This window comes from Rhinoraja longicauda, chromosome 14 (genome assembly GCF_053455715.1).
Source record: "Rhinoraja longicauda isolate Sanriku21f chromosome 14, sRhiLon1.1, whole genome shotgun sequence".
Lineage (NCBI taxonomy): Eukaryota > Metazoa > Chordata > Chondrichthyes > Rajiformes > Arhynchobatidae > Rhinoraja > Rhinoraja longicauda.
This window is the reverse complement of record NC_135966.1, coordinates 16390666-16404594: the sequence shown is the minus strand read 5'-3', so window position 1 is coordinate 16404594 and position 13929 is coordinate 16390666. Positions and strand designations below refer to the sequence as shown.

General features: G+C 41.5%; 1 protein-coding gene across 1 annotated transcript in view; it reads left to right on the top strand.

Moving 5' to 3' along the window:
• The window catches only part of LOC144599835 (nuclear factor NF-kappa-B p105 subunit-like), a 53144-nt gene extending 44093 nt beyond the window's left edge, over nt 1–9051 (top strand). The window contains exons 12-13 of the mRNA XM_078411086.1: nt 2783–2854; nt 8349–9051. Of these exons, the coding sequence (XP_078267212.1) occupies nt 2783–2854; nt 8349–8485 (209 nt within the window). The 3' untranslated portion in view covers nt 8486–9051. The remainder of the gene's footprint in view (nt 1–2782; nt 2855–8348) is intronic.
• Nucleotides 9052–13929: the final 4878 nt, after the last annotated feature.

Below are 13929 nucleotides of genomic sequence, written 5' to 3'. Positions count from 1 at the left end.
AAATAAACTACAACAATGATCACTGTATTTTTGGAACATAATTGCTGAATGTAGCATTTATAACAAAATATGCTCACTGCAAAATTAGAAATTTTGTTGAGTCCTCACAAAGTAATCCAAAATTCCTTTCACTGAATGAATGAATGAATGATATTTTATTGTCACATGTGCCCAGGTACTGTGGAATGCTTTGTTTTGCATATGACCTAGGCAGTACACGAGTGTACACAAGTGGTGCCACATTCGACAGCAACAATGTTACAAAAGTACTGAACAGTCCCATCTACTGCCTGCTGACCAGCAACCCCTGACATCAGCACTATGCTACATGCTAGGGACAATGTACAATTCTTACTGAAGCAAGTTAACCTACAAACCTGTACATCTTTGGAATGTGGGTGGAAACCGGAGCTCCCAGAGAAAACCCATGCGGTCATGGGGAAAATGTACAAACTCCGTACCGACAGTACCCGTACCCAGGACTAAACCCGGGTCTCTGGCGCTGCAAGGCAGCAACTCTACCATTGTGCTACTCTGCCATCTGTCATTGGTTCTGTCAGAACCAATAATTCAATGTAATAAATGATTCTGGGAATTTTTCATCTATCAAGAATTGACTCTTAAAAGTATTATTCATTGCTTGTACCACTGAAGATCTCTGCATTCTTTTAGAAAATAATTCTACCATTTGGTGCACCCTGCTAGGGGCAGCACTGAAATAGATTGCAGTTTCAAAATTGCAGATGGAGCTAATTGTTTCCCTCCATTAAACTTAATGAATGGAAATATTATATTATTAGCACCCACAATTTCTCCATATGTACTTTCTGAGAGTGCCACTCCTTGCTGTGAATTCTCAATCATGGGATTAACACTTCATTGCCTTTAGTATGGCATAATATGGTACTTTATTTGTCATATGTACCGAAGCACAGTGAAATTCATTTTTGAATACAGTTCAGTACAAGTGTCACTATATATAAGCACTCTTGTGTATTTGATGCTTGTTGGTATGGTTCTACATTCAAATAAATGTTTTGCTGTAACTTTATTTCACAGCGTTGTTAAAGAACGATGTATTGTAGCTTCAGAATAGGTATTTTGTTATCATTAGAACACTGAAAACAGGGCAGAAGGGTCCCGACTTGAAATGTCACCTATCCGTGCTCTCCAGAGATGCTGCCTGGCCTGAAGAGTAACACTTTGGGTCCTTTTATGTAAACCATCATCTGCACTTCCTTGTTTCTACATGCCTATTTCAATCACTGATGGTGAAAATCAAGCAATAATTTTTATTCATTTATGGTATCTGGCTGTCCCTGGTGAGGCTCGTGCTTATTGACAATCCCTCGATGGCCCTGGGACTCCTGCTGTCCTTCTGTGAAATTGATTCCAACAGCATTGGACTCCAGGATCTTCACAATGATGATGGAGGAACAAGATGGCGCGTGACCTGAAGGGGTTTCTGCTGATGGTGGTAGTTACCTACTGCACTAGTTTCCTAACTGGTCAAACTCACAGGTTTGGGAGGTTGCTATCAGAGTAGCTTTGTTGAGTGGTGGGTGTATTTAGTAGACTATATACATACGGACAAGTTGAACCAGAATGTTTAGAATGGCAGAGGAGGAATTAATTAAGTAGACTACTCTGCCCTGGATGATAGATTGAGTGTTGCTGGAGCTGCATTCATTCAGGAAGGTTGAAAGTATGCTAACACCCACCCAACCTATGCTTTATACCCCATGGATCCAAAATTCCCAGGACTAATTTGTTAATTTAACCCATGTCTGTGTCTGAAGGTAGGCACAAAGTTCTGGGATAACTCAGCGGGTCAAGCAGCATCTCTGGAGAAAAAGGATAGGTGGCGTTTCGGGTCAGGACCTTTCTTCAGACTGAAAGTGGGTGGCAGGGGGGTGGGGGAGGGGGGGAAATTGGAGGTGAGAAAAGACCAGCACTTTGTGTCTATCTGTGGCATAAACCAGCATCTACAGTTGCTGCCTGTCGCATATTGATGTGTCTGTCCCAGTTCAGTTTCTCACCAATGTTGACCCCTCAGGTTGATGATGAGGTTTGGGTGGAGATTCAGTGATGACAAACTATTGAACTGTAAGGTGTGTTATAATGTAGGAAATATTACACTCAGTTTACACACATTTAGAACGGAGATGAGGAAGAACTTTTTCAGTCAGAGAGTGGTGAAGGTGTGGAATTCTCTGCCTCAGAAGGCAGTGGAGGCCAGTTCGTTGGATGCTTTCAAGAGAGAGCTGGATAGAGCTCTTAAGGATAGCGGAGTGAGGGGGTATGGGGAGAAGGCAGGAACGGGGTACTGATTGAGAGTGATCAGCCATGATCGCATTGAATGGCGGTGCTGGCTCGAAGGGCTGAATGGCCTACTCCTGCACCTATTGTCTATTGTCTATTGTCTATTGACACAGCAAGCTCTTCTAAACAGCAAAGTGATAATTTCCAGCAGTGATGTTGAATGAGGTGTTAATATTGATTATGACACCAGCAATAACACCTTTTCTTCCAAGTTGCCCATTGAATCTTTTTCATTCATCTGAGAGAGAACTAATCCGAATGATGGCATCTCAGACAATGTAGCACTTCCTCCAAACTTCCAACAAGGAGGCAAAAGTGCTTTCAACCAAGCCACACCTGGGACATTTTACTAAAAATATTAAACAACAAAAATAAATCGAAAGGGTTATGCAGCAAAATTCAGGATATAATGTAAATATGAGCAGATAATTAACATCAGTGATGTTTTAACCTGTTTCAGAAATGACAATTTTAAAAAGACCTGAATTCTTCATATCACCTTCCTACACACACACAGATGGCAGGAGATCAGGTGAGGCTGATGGGTCTAATTGTTGGGTGGCAGGAATTAAAATACTATTCACCTTGCATTAATATAAATGATTATTATCAGTGAACTAAATTGTACCTTTTTGTAGATATTGATATAAACTATGACAATGTAACTTTCCTTTAGAATTAGCAGATATATGGGACAAAAATATCAGAAGACCTCAGGTAAATTCCAAGGCCTGCTCTGCATTAGCTGATCACTGTTTGAGTACTATTGTGCAAAAGCATGGACTTTAACATTACTTAATTATGGAAGAGCAAATAAGCCAAATAAGGGAATTCTTTGAACACCACTGGAAGTTGTGAGCTGTTGTTCCTCACTCGATCTTGTGTAGGACCATGATGTTTATAGTTTTGTGATGTGTACATGGATGGCTGGTAAGACCTATCTATGCTCAAAGTTCTTTTCACACAGATGACAGACGGGTAGGGATGCTGTAGTTACCAGTGCTTCTTGATTTTTGAGATTCTCTTTTCCTATTTCCTTGATTCTTGCTTCCCCATAAGAAGAAACACTACATTTTCTTCGGATCAGCCAAACAGTATGATGCAAGTTCCCAGTTGGAACTCCTCAGGAATGTTGTAAGAGTCTCTGAATTGTTTGCCCTCAGTCAGAAGATTGAGGAGATTCGGTATGTCAACGAATACTCTCTTGAACTTCTCCAGGTGTACAGTAGAGAGGGTATTGACTGGTTGCATCACGGCTTTTTTCAGCATCTCAAATGCTCAGGAACAAAGAAGATTGTAAAAAGTGAACACTGCCCAGTCCATCATGCGTACCATCGAAGGGATCAACAAGAATCGTTGCCTCAAAAAGGCAGCCAGCATCGTCAGAGACCCACACTACCCTGGACACACTCTCATTTCACTCCTGCCATCGGGAAGAATCCTCCCTCCCTCTCTCCCTCCTGCCTTCTTCCCCACAGTCATCAGGCTACTAAATACTACAACCTCCAAGTAAGCTCCGATTAACATAGACTTGGGAGCAGTCGCTTTGGCTTTACACTATTGTTGTTTTTTTAATATATGTTCTGAACTTTTCTGTGTTTGTTATGGTGTTTACAGAGCACTATGTTTACATGCCTGTTGTGCTGCTGCAAGTAAGAATTTCATTGTTCCGTTTCGGGACGTATGATGATAAAACACTCTTGATCTCTCCATAAATCAGCTGCTTTGGCATTTTGTCATCCGATATGCTTTTGCACAGTAGCTGTTAAAACTATGATCAGTTAATACAGAGTAATTCTTGGACCTCATTTTCTTTTGACATGTGCTGCCCGTCTGATCTTTCAACAATGTGTGGAGGTAAGTCAGGGACAGGATCTGGAATCTTGTCTTGCCACTTAATGTGAAGTATTCCACACGGATGGGTCTTGTGGAAGTGGTCTGGTATTTCTGTTGTGCACTGTCCATGTCTTACAAGCATAAAGTGGGTATGACAACAGCACGATACACCTTCAGCTTGGTCTTCATTTCCATTTGTCACATTTCCACTTTACTTCTCTATCTTCCAAAGCAGAGCTGGGTTTGGCTATCCTGTGTTGACTTCATCATAAATGTGAGGGAGAGGGAGAGAGAGAGAGAGAGAGAGAGAGGGAGAGGGAGAGGGAGAGGGAGAGGGAGAGGGAGAGGGAGAGGGAGAGGGAGAGGGAGAGGGAGAGGGAGAGGGAGAGGGAGAGGGAGAGGGAGAGGGAGAGGGAGAGGGAGAGGGAGAGGGAGAGGGAGAGGGAGAGGGAGAGGGAGAGGGAGAGAGAGAGAGAGAGAGAGAGAGAGAGAGAGAGAGAGAGAGAGAGAGAGAGAGAGAGAGAGAGAGAGAGAGAGAGAGAGAGAGAGAGAGAGAGAGAGAGAGAGAGAGAGAGAGAGAGAGAGAGAGAGAGAGAGAGATCGCTGTCAAAGTTTGTGAACTTGTTCACAATTGATAGCCTCTGTGCATGCACAAGGATGTTTAGTTCTTGGGGCGGCACAATGGCGCAGTGATAGAGTTGCTGTCTTACGGTGGCAGAGACCTGACTTTGATCATGACTACGGGTGTTATCTGTATGGAGTTTGTACATTCTGCCTGTGACCATATGGGTTTTGTCCGGGTGCTCTGGTTTCATCCCACAATGCAAAGACGTATAGGTTTGTAGATTAATTGGCTTTGGTACAAAATTGTGAATTGTCCCTAGTGTGCAGGAAAGTGCTAGTGTACGGGGTGATCGCTGGTCGGCATGGACTCGGTGGGCCGAAGGGTCTGTTTCCATGTCATATCTCTAACGTCTACAGTCATGTGGTGTTTGAGTGCAGATTGGAGCATCATTTCTGTTTCTTTGGTGCAAATTGTGAGGCCTAAGTTGCTACAGACACTGGGAACTTTGTCCAAGCTCTATTACATGAAAAATTCCATGCTGCTCTAAAATCTGTACATGGTTTTCAGCCATCTGGTTGTTCACCTCTACAGAGTGCAGATAAACTGATTTCTTCACAGAAAGAAACAGATCTTAAAGAGATGGCCTGAGCATTTCCACCCTGTCCTAAATAGGCCATCAACAATCTGTGATGAAGCAATAGGTCGCATGCCACAACTTCCAACAAACCTCCCTCTTGCTGAACCTGCGGACCTGGCTGATGTTCAAAAGCCAGTGTCACAATTATCATGTGGAAAAGCTCCAGGAACAGATGTTTTAGCAGCAGAGGTCCTCAGAGAATGGGGCCCACTGTTGATTGAGAAACTGACGGAGCTACTCCAGGCACGATGGAATGAGGAATGGGCACTCCAGTACTTCAATTGAAGGACACTTCAATTACCTACCAACACAAGCGTAACGAGGCCGCCGTCTGCAATAAACACAGGGAAATCTCTTTACTCTCGACAGCTTGTAAAATCCTCACTCGAGTCCTGTTAATAGGCTGACCACGCATCTTGAGGGAGTCGTAAGCCTAAACACAAAGTGCTGGAGGAACTCAATGAGGCAGTATCCGTGGAGAGAATGGATAAGTGACGTTACAGTCGAGACCTTCAGACTGAAGAAAGGTCCCGACCCAAAACATGGCCTGACCATTCCCTCCATGGATGCTGCCTGACCCGCTGATCCAGAAAGCCTGTTTCTGTGATGGTTTCTGTGAATGGCGTGGAACAGGAAACATGGAAGGTATCGCAAAATGCTGGAGTAACACAGCAGGTCAGGCAGCATCTAGGAGAGAGGGAATGGGTGACCCTTCTTCAAACATGATCTTTGAGGTAATTCATCACCAAGAGAAGTGCCAATTATCTGACAACCTCACAGCAATATGATGGCCAGAGCAATCTTCAGAACCATTAATGATAACCATTGGTGTGTAACAAGTCTGTGTGTTTGCCCTTACATTGCCTAATCTGATGTTCTCTGCATTTATCTCTGATTTCTACCCTGAATAAGAAGAGGGAATCAAACATAAATGCTGGACTGATGGTGCTCAAGTCTGAAGAAGGGTCCCGACCTGAAACGTCACCAATCCCTTTTCTCCAGAAATACTGCCTGACCTGCTGAGTTACTCCAGCACTTAGAGTCTATCTTTGGTATAATCCAGCATCTGCAGTTCCTTGTTTCTGCACTAGTTCCCAACATGGCCTCACCCATGATAGCACAGCTGAGTTTCCTTTGCTCGATAATCATGGAAGGGTGTGGGTGCAGTATTAGAAGTACACATTTTGTTTGGCATGGAAGTGGCAGAGAGCGCTGGAGGAGAGATGCGACTACTAGATTTTGTGATAGAGGCCCGGCAGTCTCATCGGGGAGGTAAAGGTCAGGAGGAGGTTTCTGTGCATCAGGGGGAATAGGGGACTCGCACGAGCCACCATTGGAAGAGCCAGGTAGGACGTGGATCAGCATCTCTTCCGAATGAGAGAATCCGCACTTTATCAATGCAGAATAAGTGGAATTTATTCCATTTATTCTGCATTGCGGACACAAATTTCAACGCAAAAAATTCTCAATGCAGAAATAAATTTCAAGTCCTCGCAAGATATGTAAGATAGAGCAGTTCACGATGAAATCAGATGTGACAACCCAATTTCAACAATTGGTCAGGAATTCAATCTTTGATGGATTATAGTCAGTGCAAGTAGTTTTGCAAGGAAATATGTGAAGAATGATTACATGATCTGATGAATTGTATCAACGTAAGCAGACACAAAATGCTGGAGTAACTCAGCGGGTCAGGCAGCATCTCTGGAGAGAAGGTATGGGTGACGTTTCGGGTCAAGACCCTTCTTCAGACTTACATTAATATAATCAACAATTGTATTAACGTTGTCAGAGAGCAGGCAGGGTCCATCTTGTGCCCCCCCCCCATCTTTCTTTCCCCCCCACGCCGCATCCCCTCCTCCCATCTCTTCCCAATATTCCTCCCTGCTCTGGAAATGACTGGAATACCACAATCACAACCAGAGATTGAACAAAGGTACAATAGGTAGTGCTGCTCTCTCGAGGATAAGTAGAGTTGGGCAATAAATGCCAGCAGTACTCAGATACTGAAACAAGAAATACAAAGAAAACCTCAAAGTAGCTCAATGCATATCGTTGTACTTGGACTTTTCAGCAAAGGGTGTAGGTGCATCCTATCATTCCCCGTTATGCCAATGGAGATAGAACTGGATGTTGCCTAAATACCAAAATCATTAGATGCAGGTCGGAATCCAGAAACCCATCAATCTGGCTAATGTGAATAGGGCTTGAAAGTAGATGAAATAATTTCCTTTTGGGTGGTATTTAACCTGAAAATGATCACTGAATCTCTCTTAAGCAGGTTCAATGTGCACCCAAAATAGGTGACAATCACCTAATTTCTAGGCTTTTGTTTTCAGTTCTGTTCACCTTCACCAACAGTTTCTCTATGGTATTTCTACTGCCTTGTCTAAATGTAATTGCAGCCATATCAAGGTGCTGCTGGTAGCCTCCCCCGCCCAAGTCACCCTACTCATTTCACTGTCATCCTGCCTGATTTCACTGTTTCCACCCACTCGTTACAATCTTCTTCATGGCCAACAATGGACCATTGTGGGCTCCACCTTTCCTTGATCATCGAGCTGACTTTGATTTGTTCTTTTCATACCTTCCATTCATTTATTCTTTGTACCTTTTCATATCTCCAGTTTCCCTCTCCCATGACACTCTGTCTGAAGATGGGTCTCGACCTGAAACGTCACCCATTCCTTTTCTCCAGAGATGCTGCCTGACCCGTTGAGTTACTCCAGCATTTTGTGTCTATCATAATACTATTCATGTGAGGAACTCACTAAACATTTTAGATAAATCGATAATTAACATTTTCCAACAAGCACATCATCTAGGCTATTTACAGTTTACTAATTTATATTATTACTGTTTGGTTTTAAGTGTTAAATCCTTTATTATTTTTTTCAAAATACTCATTGCAGTACTGATAGTAGTCTATTTGTTTACTTTATCATTGCAGATACAAATTGAGCTTATTTTTTTACGCTTTTTCTGCAGGTTTACAGTTTTCTCAAGATAATGATATACTGTCCTATTTTCATACATTTGAGCTGCCAGGTTATGGGGAAATAAAAAAGCCATTGGCTGTTTGCAATCACGTGCTAACAGCCCAGAACACCAGGAATAACATGTAAAAACTCTAACAGGCTAAAGGAGAATTGTAGTAATGAATTATCTCAGAGATAAAGCTATGAAATCTCTGGGAATGTTTCCTATCAAGTCTTCTGCATTTTTATAGAGATATTTATGGTTATGTAACAAGATAATATAAATTGATGTTATATGTAAAATTAATTATTGTGTAATTAAGACCAGAGACTGCTTTTACATGAGTCACCATTGTAAATTGTGATAAGAATCTTTAAAATCATGATTAATAATGTCGATCAAGCTCTTGATGTGACTACCTCTAAAATTCCACTAGAGATTTATCACATTGGCTCCTTGTGCATAAAGCTCTTGGAATACGGAAGTCCAGTGTTAGTGTTATTTCCTTACTTTTTGTGTATTATAGTCAATGGATTTGCAGTCTAGGCATGATTCGAGACTCAAATGTGCATTTTCATTTCTGATTATGTAATTGCACACGTTAAGTTCCGGGTTGGTAGAATTTATTGCAAAGTTTGCAAATATTCAATTGACACCTTGATTTTGATCAGCAAATGGGTGTCATAATTTATTGTGCTTCATATAATTATAAATGTAACATGCTTAGTGGAGTCAGCTTAATACATGTTAACTAGACTTGACTTGCAAGATAATTTATCTGGAAGACACCACAAAAAGTGCACATAGTATCATATTTTATGTCAATCACCGAAAAATAAAAGTATTAGATCCTTGAAAATGACAATTTGCCCAATTTCTTCGTTATTCAATGTGGGCTTCTGGGCATTTCATTCATCTGGCTTTGAACATTGACATTTATTCAAGTGATATTTGGATTGAAAATGAATAGCCATTGATATGTGCATCTGTATCAACAACTACAATTTCATTGATATAGCACCATTATCATAGCAAAATTTCTCAAGGCTCTTAAGGAACTTCAACAAGTAATAATTTTCACCGAACCACCAACCACCGGCAAAAGAACAAAAGTTTTGTAAAAGAGGTATATTCTGAAAGAAGGGAACGAGGTAGAGAACTGATAAAGTTTACACAGAGAATTCAGAACCTTCAGAGATCAAGTCCTAATGCTTTTTATTCCTAATTGTTTGATTCTAAATTAAATGTAAACAACTTTGCAGAGAAAATGTTGTATTTTTCACAGTAAATTTACCATAAACAAATTTGGTGAATATATATGACTTTATTAAGCTTGTTTTAAATTTGATGAGAACATTTATTACGACCAGTTATAATTCCAGCATTAAGAATTCATTTTATTTCTTAGAGCATCTTAAAGTATAATAGTTCAGTACAGGAACAGTGTTAAAGCAAATTAAATACTGGACACCAGTGTATCTTTCTTGCACATTTTTCTATGATATATCTGTACATAGAAGCTTAATTAATAAAATTATACTTTTTCTGAAGACTTACCCTATGCCAGTTTAACTTCATCTATTTGAGCTTTGTTGTTTTTGGATATATTTGTTCAATCTATTTAACACAATGGTATAATTCATTGAATATGTTGTATATGTTATCAGTGATGATAACATATTCAAGATATGCAGGAGGTAAATGTTGCAAAACTGGTTTTGTTGAGCATGTTATTGAGCAGTAGTAATGCCAATTTGGTTAAGATATGACAATAGACAATAGGTGCAGGAGTAGGCCATTCGGCCCTTCGAGCCAGTAATGTGATCATGGCTGATCATTCACAATCAGTACCCCGTTCCTGCCTTCTCCCCATACCCCCTGACTCCGCTATCCTTAAGAGCTCTATCTAGCTCTCTCTTGAATGCATTCAGAGAATTGGCCTCCACTGCCTTCTGAGGCAGAGAATTCCACAGATTTACAACTCTCTGACTGAAAAAGTTTTTCCTCATCTCCGTTCTAATGGCCTACCCCTTATTCTTAAACTGTGGCCCCTGGTTCTGGACTCCCCCAACATTGGGAACATGTTTCCTGCCTCTAACATGTCCAACCCCTTAATAATCTCATATGTTTCGATAAGATCCCCTCTTATCCTTGGATCTATGTGGTAACGCTGTTAGATAATGTGACATTAATGTCCACCAGAAGTTTAGTCGCTGGGCAGATAATGATACCAATCAGAGAAAAGTGCTAATGTCATGTCAGAATTACCAAGACACATGTAAATTAGAAGCAGAAGTAAAACACTCAGCACCTGAAGTCTGCTCAGTCATTTAACAAGATCAAGGCTGCTTTAATTGTAACCTAAATTCTTCATTCCCGTCTACCCCAATAACTTCTCGTCTCCTTGTTTATCACAAATCTACCTCTGCCTTAAAAATATTCCCAATAAGTGTTCTTTGAAGAAGTCTTCCAAAGACCTATGGGCTTCTGAAATTATTTCATCTTTGTCTTAAATGGATAACCTCTTATTTTTAAACAGTGAACCCTTTAAGGGCCTGTCCCACTTAGGGAATTTTTTAGGTGACAGCCGGCGACTGTCAAAGTCGTAGCAGATCGCTGAAATTTTCTTTTACCCTACAACAATGACCACGACAATGCCGAGTCAGGTCGAGATTACACCGTCTTCGGAAACATTGCGAAATTCCCACGCTTATCAATGCTTCACCGGTGTCCTAGTTTTCGCTGAAATCACTGACAAGTCGGTAATTACTTGAGAGTTTTGAAATATAACATCTTGCCCGGGTTACTTGAAAACCAAGCTTCACGTTAACAAGGCATAAACTGGATTGACTTCCAGTTTACTAATAGCAGTATTAAGAAATTTAATTTTAAACGTGGTTAAATGGATTTTTGTGCGGAGTGTGGGCATTCATTGAAAATGTACGGGAGATGCATATCTGGTTTATGGGTTGCATATCTGGGTTGGGAGCCTACTTTAAATGTAATCGCTGATGGCTATAAACATCGCGAAAATTCCCACGCTTACCTGACCGTCAAACTGTTGCCTCCAATCTACCTGTCAAATGTCCTGATGGTAAATAAATTGGTTAAACACAAGTATTTTATGGTATCTTCAAATGACTTTACTTAATTTAATATTATGTGCTTCTAGTCGCAGGCAGTCGCCTTAAAATCACCTAAGTGGGACAGGCCCTTGAGGTTCTCGCACAGCAGGAAGTATCCCCTCCACATCCACTCAGTCAAAAGCAGATTACCGTCCTTCTATACAGGCTAATGTCCAAGTAATCTGTGAAGAGATTGTTGGATCAGTGAGATACCCTGGAACTCTTGCAAACACAGATATCAATAGTGGTTTACCTTTGTGCTTTACAATGACAGCTGCATCAACACTGCAATGCCTTTGGCTGATTTACCTTGCTGAAGCAAGGCAAAAGAAATGCAAGATCTTCAGAAACTGTTGTCAAAATCCACCCACCGTTTGCATTTCTCACTTCAGTTTTTGGGCCTTACACAGTGCTTTCCACGTGGCTGCCATCTGGCTATAGGAAGACTGCCTCTGTTCTTGACACTGAGTTACAGATGTCCTTCCAGATCGCCCATCATGAGTTCCTGCCTTTGATGGGCCAGCTTCATACTGAGGGACTGTGCTTGCAGTTTGGGGGAAGCGTGCTTGATATGCTGGCAGGGTCAGTGCAGGGAGCCTAGAGCTGTTGGAGTCAATTCCCATTCTGCCAACTGCATTGTCATGGTACGCGATAGAGAATGCCCAAGTGACTGCATGTTATCAGGCCCCCACAACTCTGCCAATTCCAATAATGTAGAACACAATATATATTTCCTACTACCATCAGTGATGTCCCTCAAAGCAACAAGCTGCTGTCCCATTATCAAAATACAAGGCACACCATGTGTGGTTGTGATAATGTGAGGCATGAAAGTGGAAGCAGGAGAGGCATGAGGGAGGGGAGGAGGAGAGGGAGGGGAGGAGAGGAAGGGAGAAGGAAGAAGTGAGGAAAGGGATGGCTGTGGGTGAGAATTGGAGGGAGAGATGAGATGGGAGGGAAGATGAGGAGAGAGTGGAGAAAGAAGGGCAGAGAGAGGGAAAGAGAGTGGGGAGACGGGAGAGGAGAGATGAAGAAGAAGGGAAGGAGAGTTGGGGCCAGAGAGACAGAGGAAGAGAAAGTATGATGCCGAAAGAAGGAGAGACAGAGACAGAGGAGGCAGAGAAATACAGGCAGACAATGCTGGAAACACTCAACTGATCAGGGAACATCTACAGAGTGAGAAACAGGATTAATGTTTCAAATAGGTCATTTTTCAGAAGGAAGATGGAGAGAGATAGTGATGGAGAGAAGTGTGAGGAACAGGATACGAGGACTGGAAGAGAGAGATGGACTCGGATGGACAGAGGATGAAGGAGGATGTGGGAGAGAAGGGGAAGGGTTGGAGGAGAGTTGGGGTGCAGTAGAGTGCACCAGGATGTTGGTTGGAATGAAGTGTTCTAGTTATAAAGAGAAATTCAATAGACAGCGTTTATTCTTATTGGAATAAAGGAGGCTGGGAAGGGTGGAGAGCTGTCTTATATAAGGCTATAACATTATATAAGGTTATAACATTGATAAGGGTATTGCTGTCTTTTTCTCAGGCTGGGGCAGTCCAAAATTAGAGGGTGTTTAAGGTGAGAAGGGAGAAATTTAAAGGAGTTCTGAGGTGCAAGATTTGCACGATTTCAAAATTGACACATAATAATGCAATATTTTTTTTCATATTTAAGAGGAACCAACAAGAATAAAGGTTGATTTTAATCCAACATATATTAAACAAAGCTCAAGAGTAATGTACAAAAATAAGATTATGTGATTTATACAATACATTTGGAGAAGAAAGTAGTTCAGATCATCAACGGGATAATTCAGCATCATCATCTCATCCCCAGAAGCTTCTTTATCATCATATAACCAGTTGAAGATATTCAATACAAATAAGGAACGTTTTCACAAAGAAATTAGAGAAATAACTTGTTGCTGTGAGCAGTACTAGAACGATACACACTAATTATTCTGCCTATGGACTCATTTAAATGATGGAAAATTGACATATGTCAGAAAGAATATACATACAGAATTTCGAAAGTAAACTATGTTCTTTAAAAAATGCAACCCCAAAGATATAACACAGCAAACAATTACACCAATGAGCCAAAACATTATGACCACTGACAGGTGAAGTGAATAACATTGATTATCTTGTTACAATGGCATCTGTCAAGGGGTGGGATATATTAGGCAGCAAGTGAACAGTCAGTTCTTGAAGTTGATGTGTTGGATGCAGGAGAAATGGGCAGGAGTAAAGACCTGAGCGACTTTGACAAGGGCCAAATAGTTATGGTCAGACGACTGGGTCAGAGCATCTCTGAAACAGCAAGGCTAGTGGGGTGCTCCCGGTCAGCAGTGGTGAGTACCTAGCGACAGTGATCCGAGGAGGGACAAACCACAAACCAGCGACAGAGTGTTGGGCGCCCAAGGCTCATTGATGCACGAGGGCAACGGAGGCTATCCAGTCGGGTCCG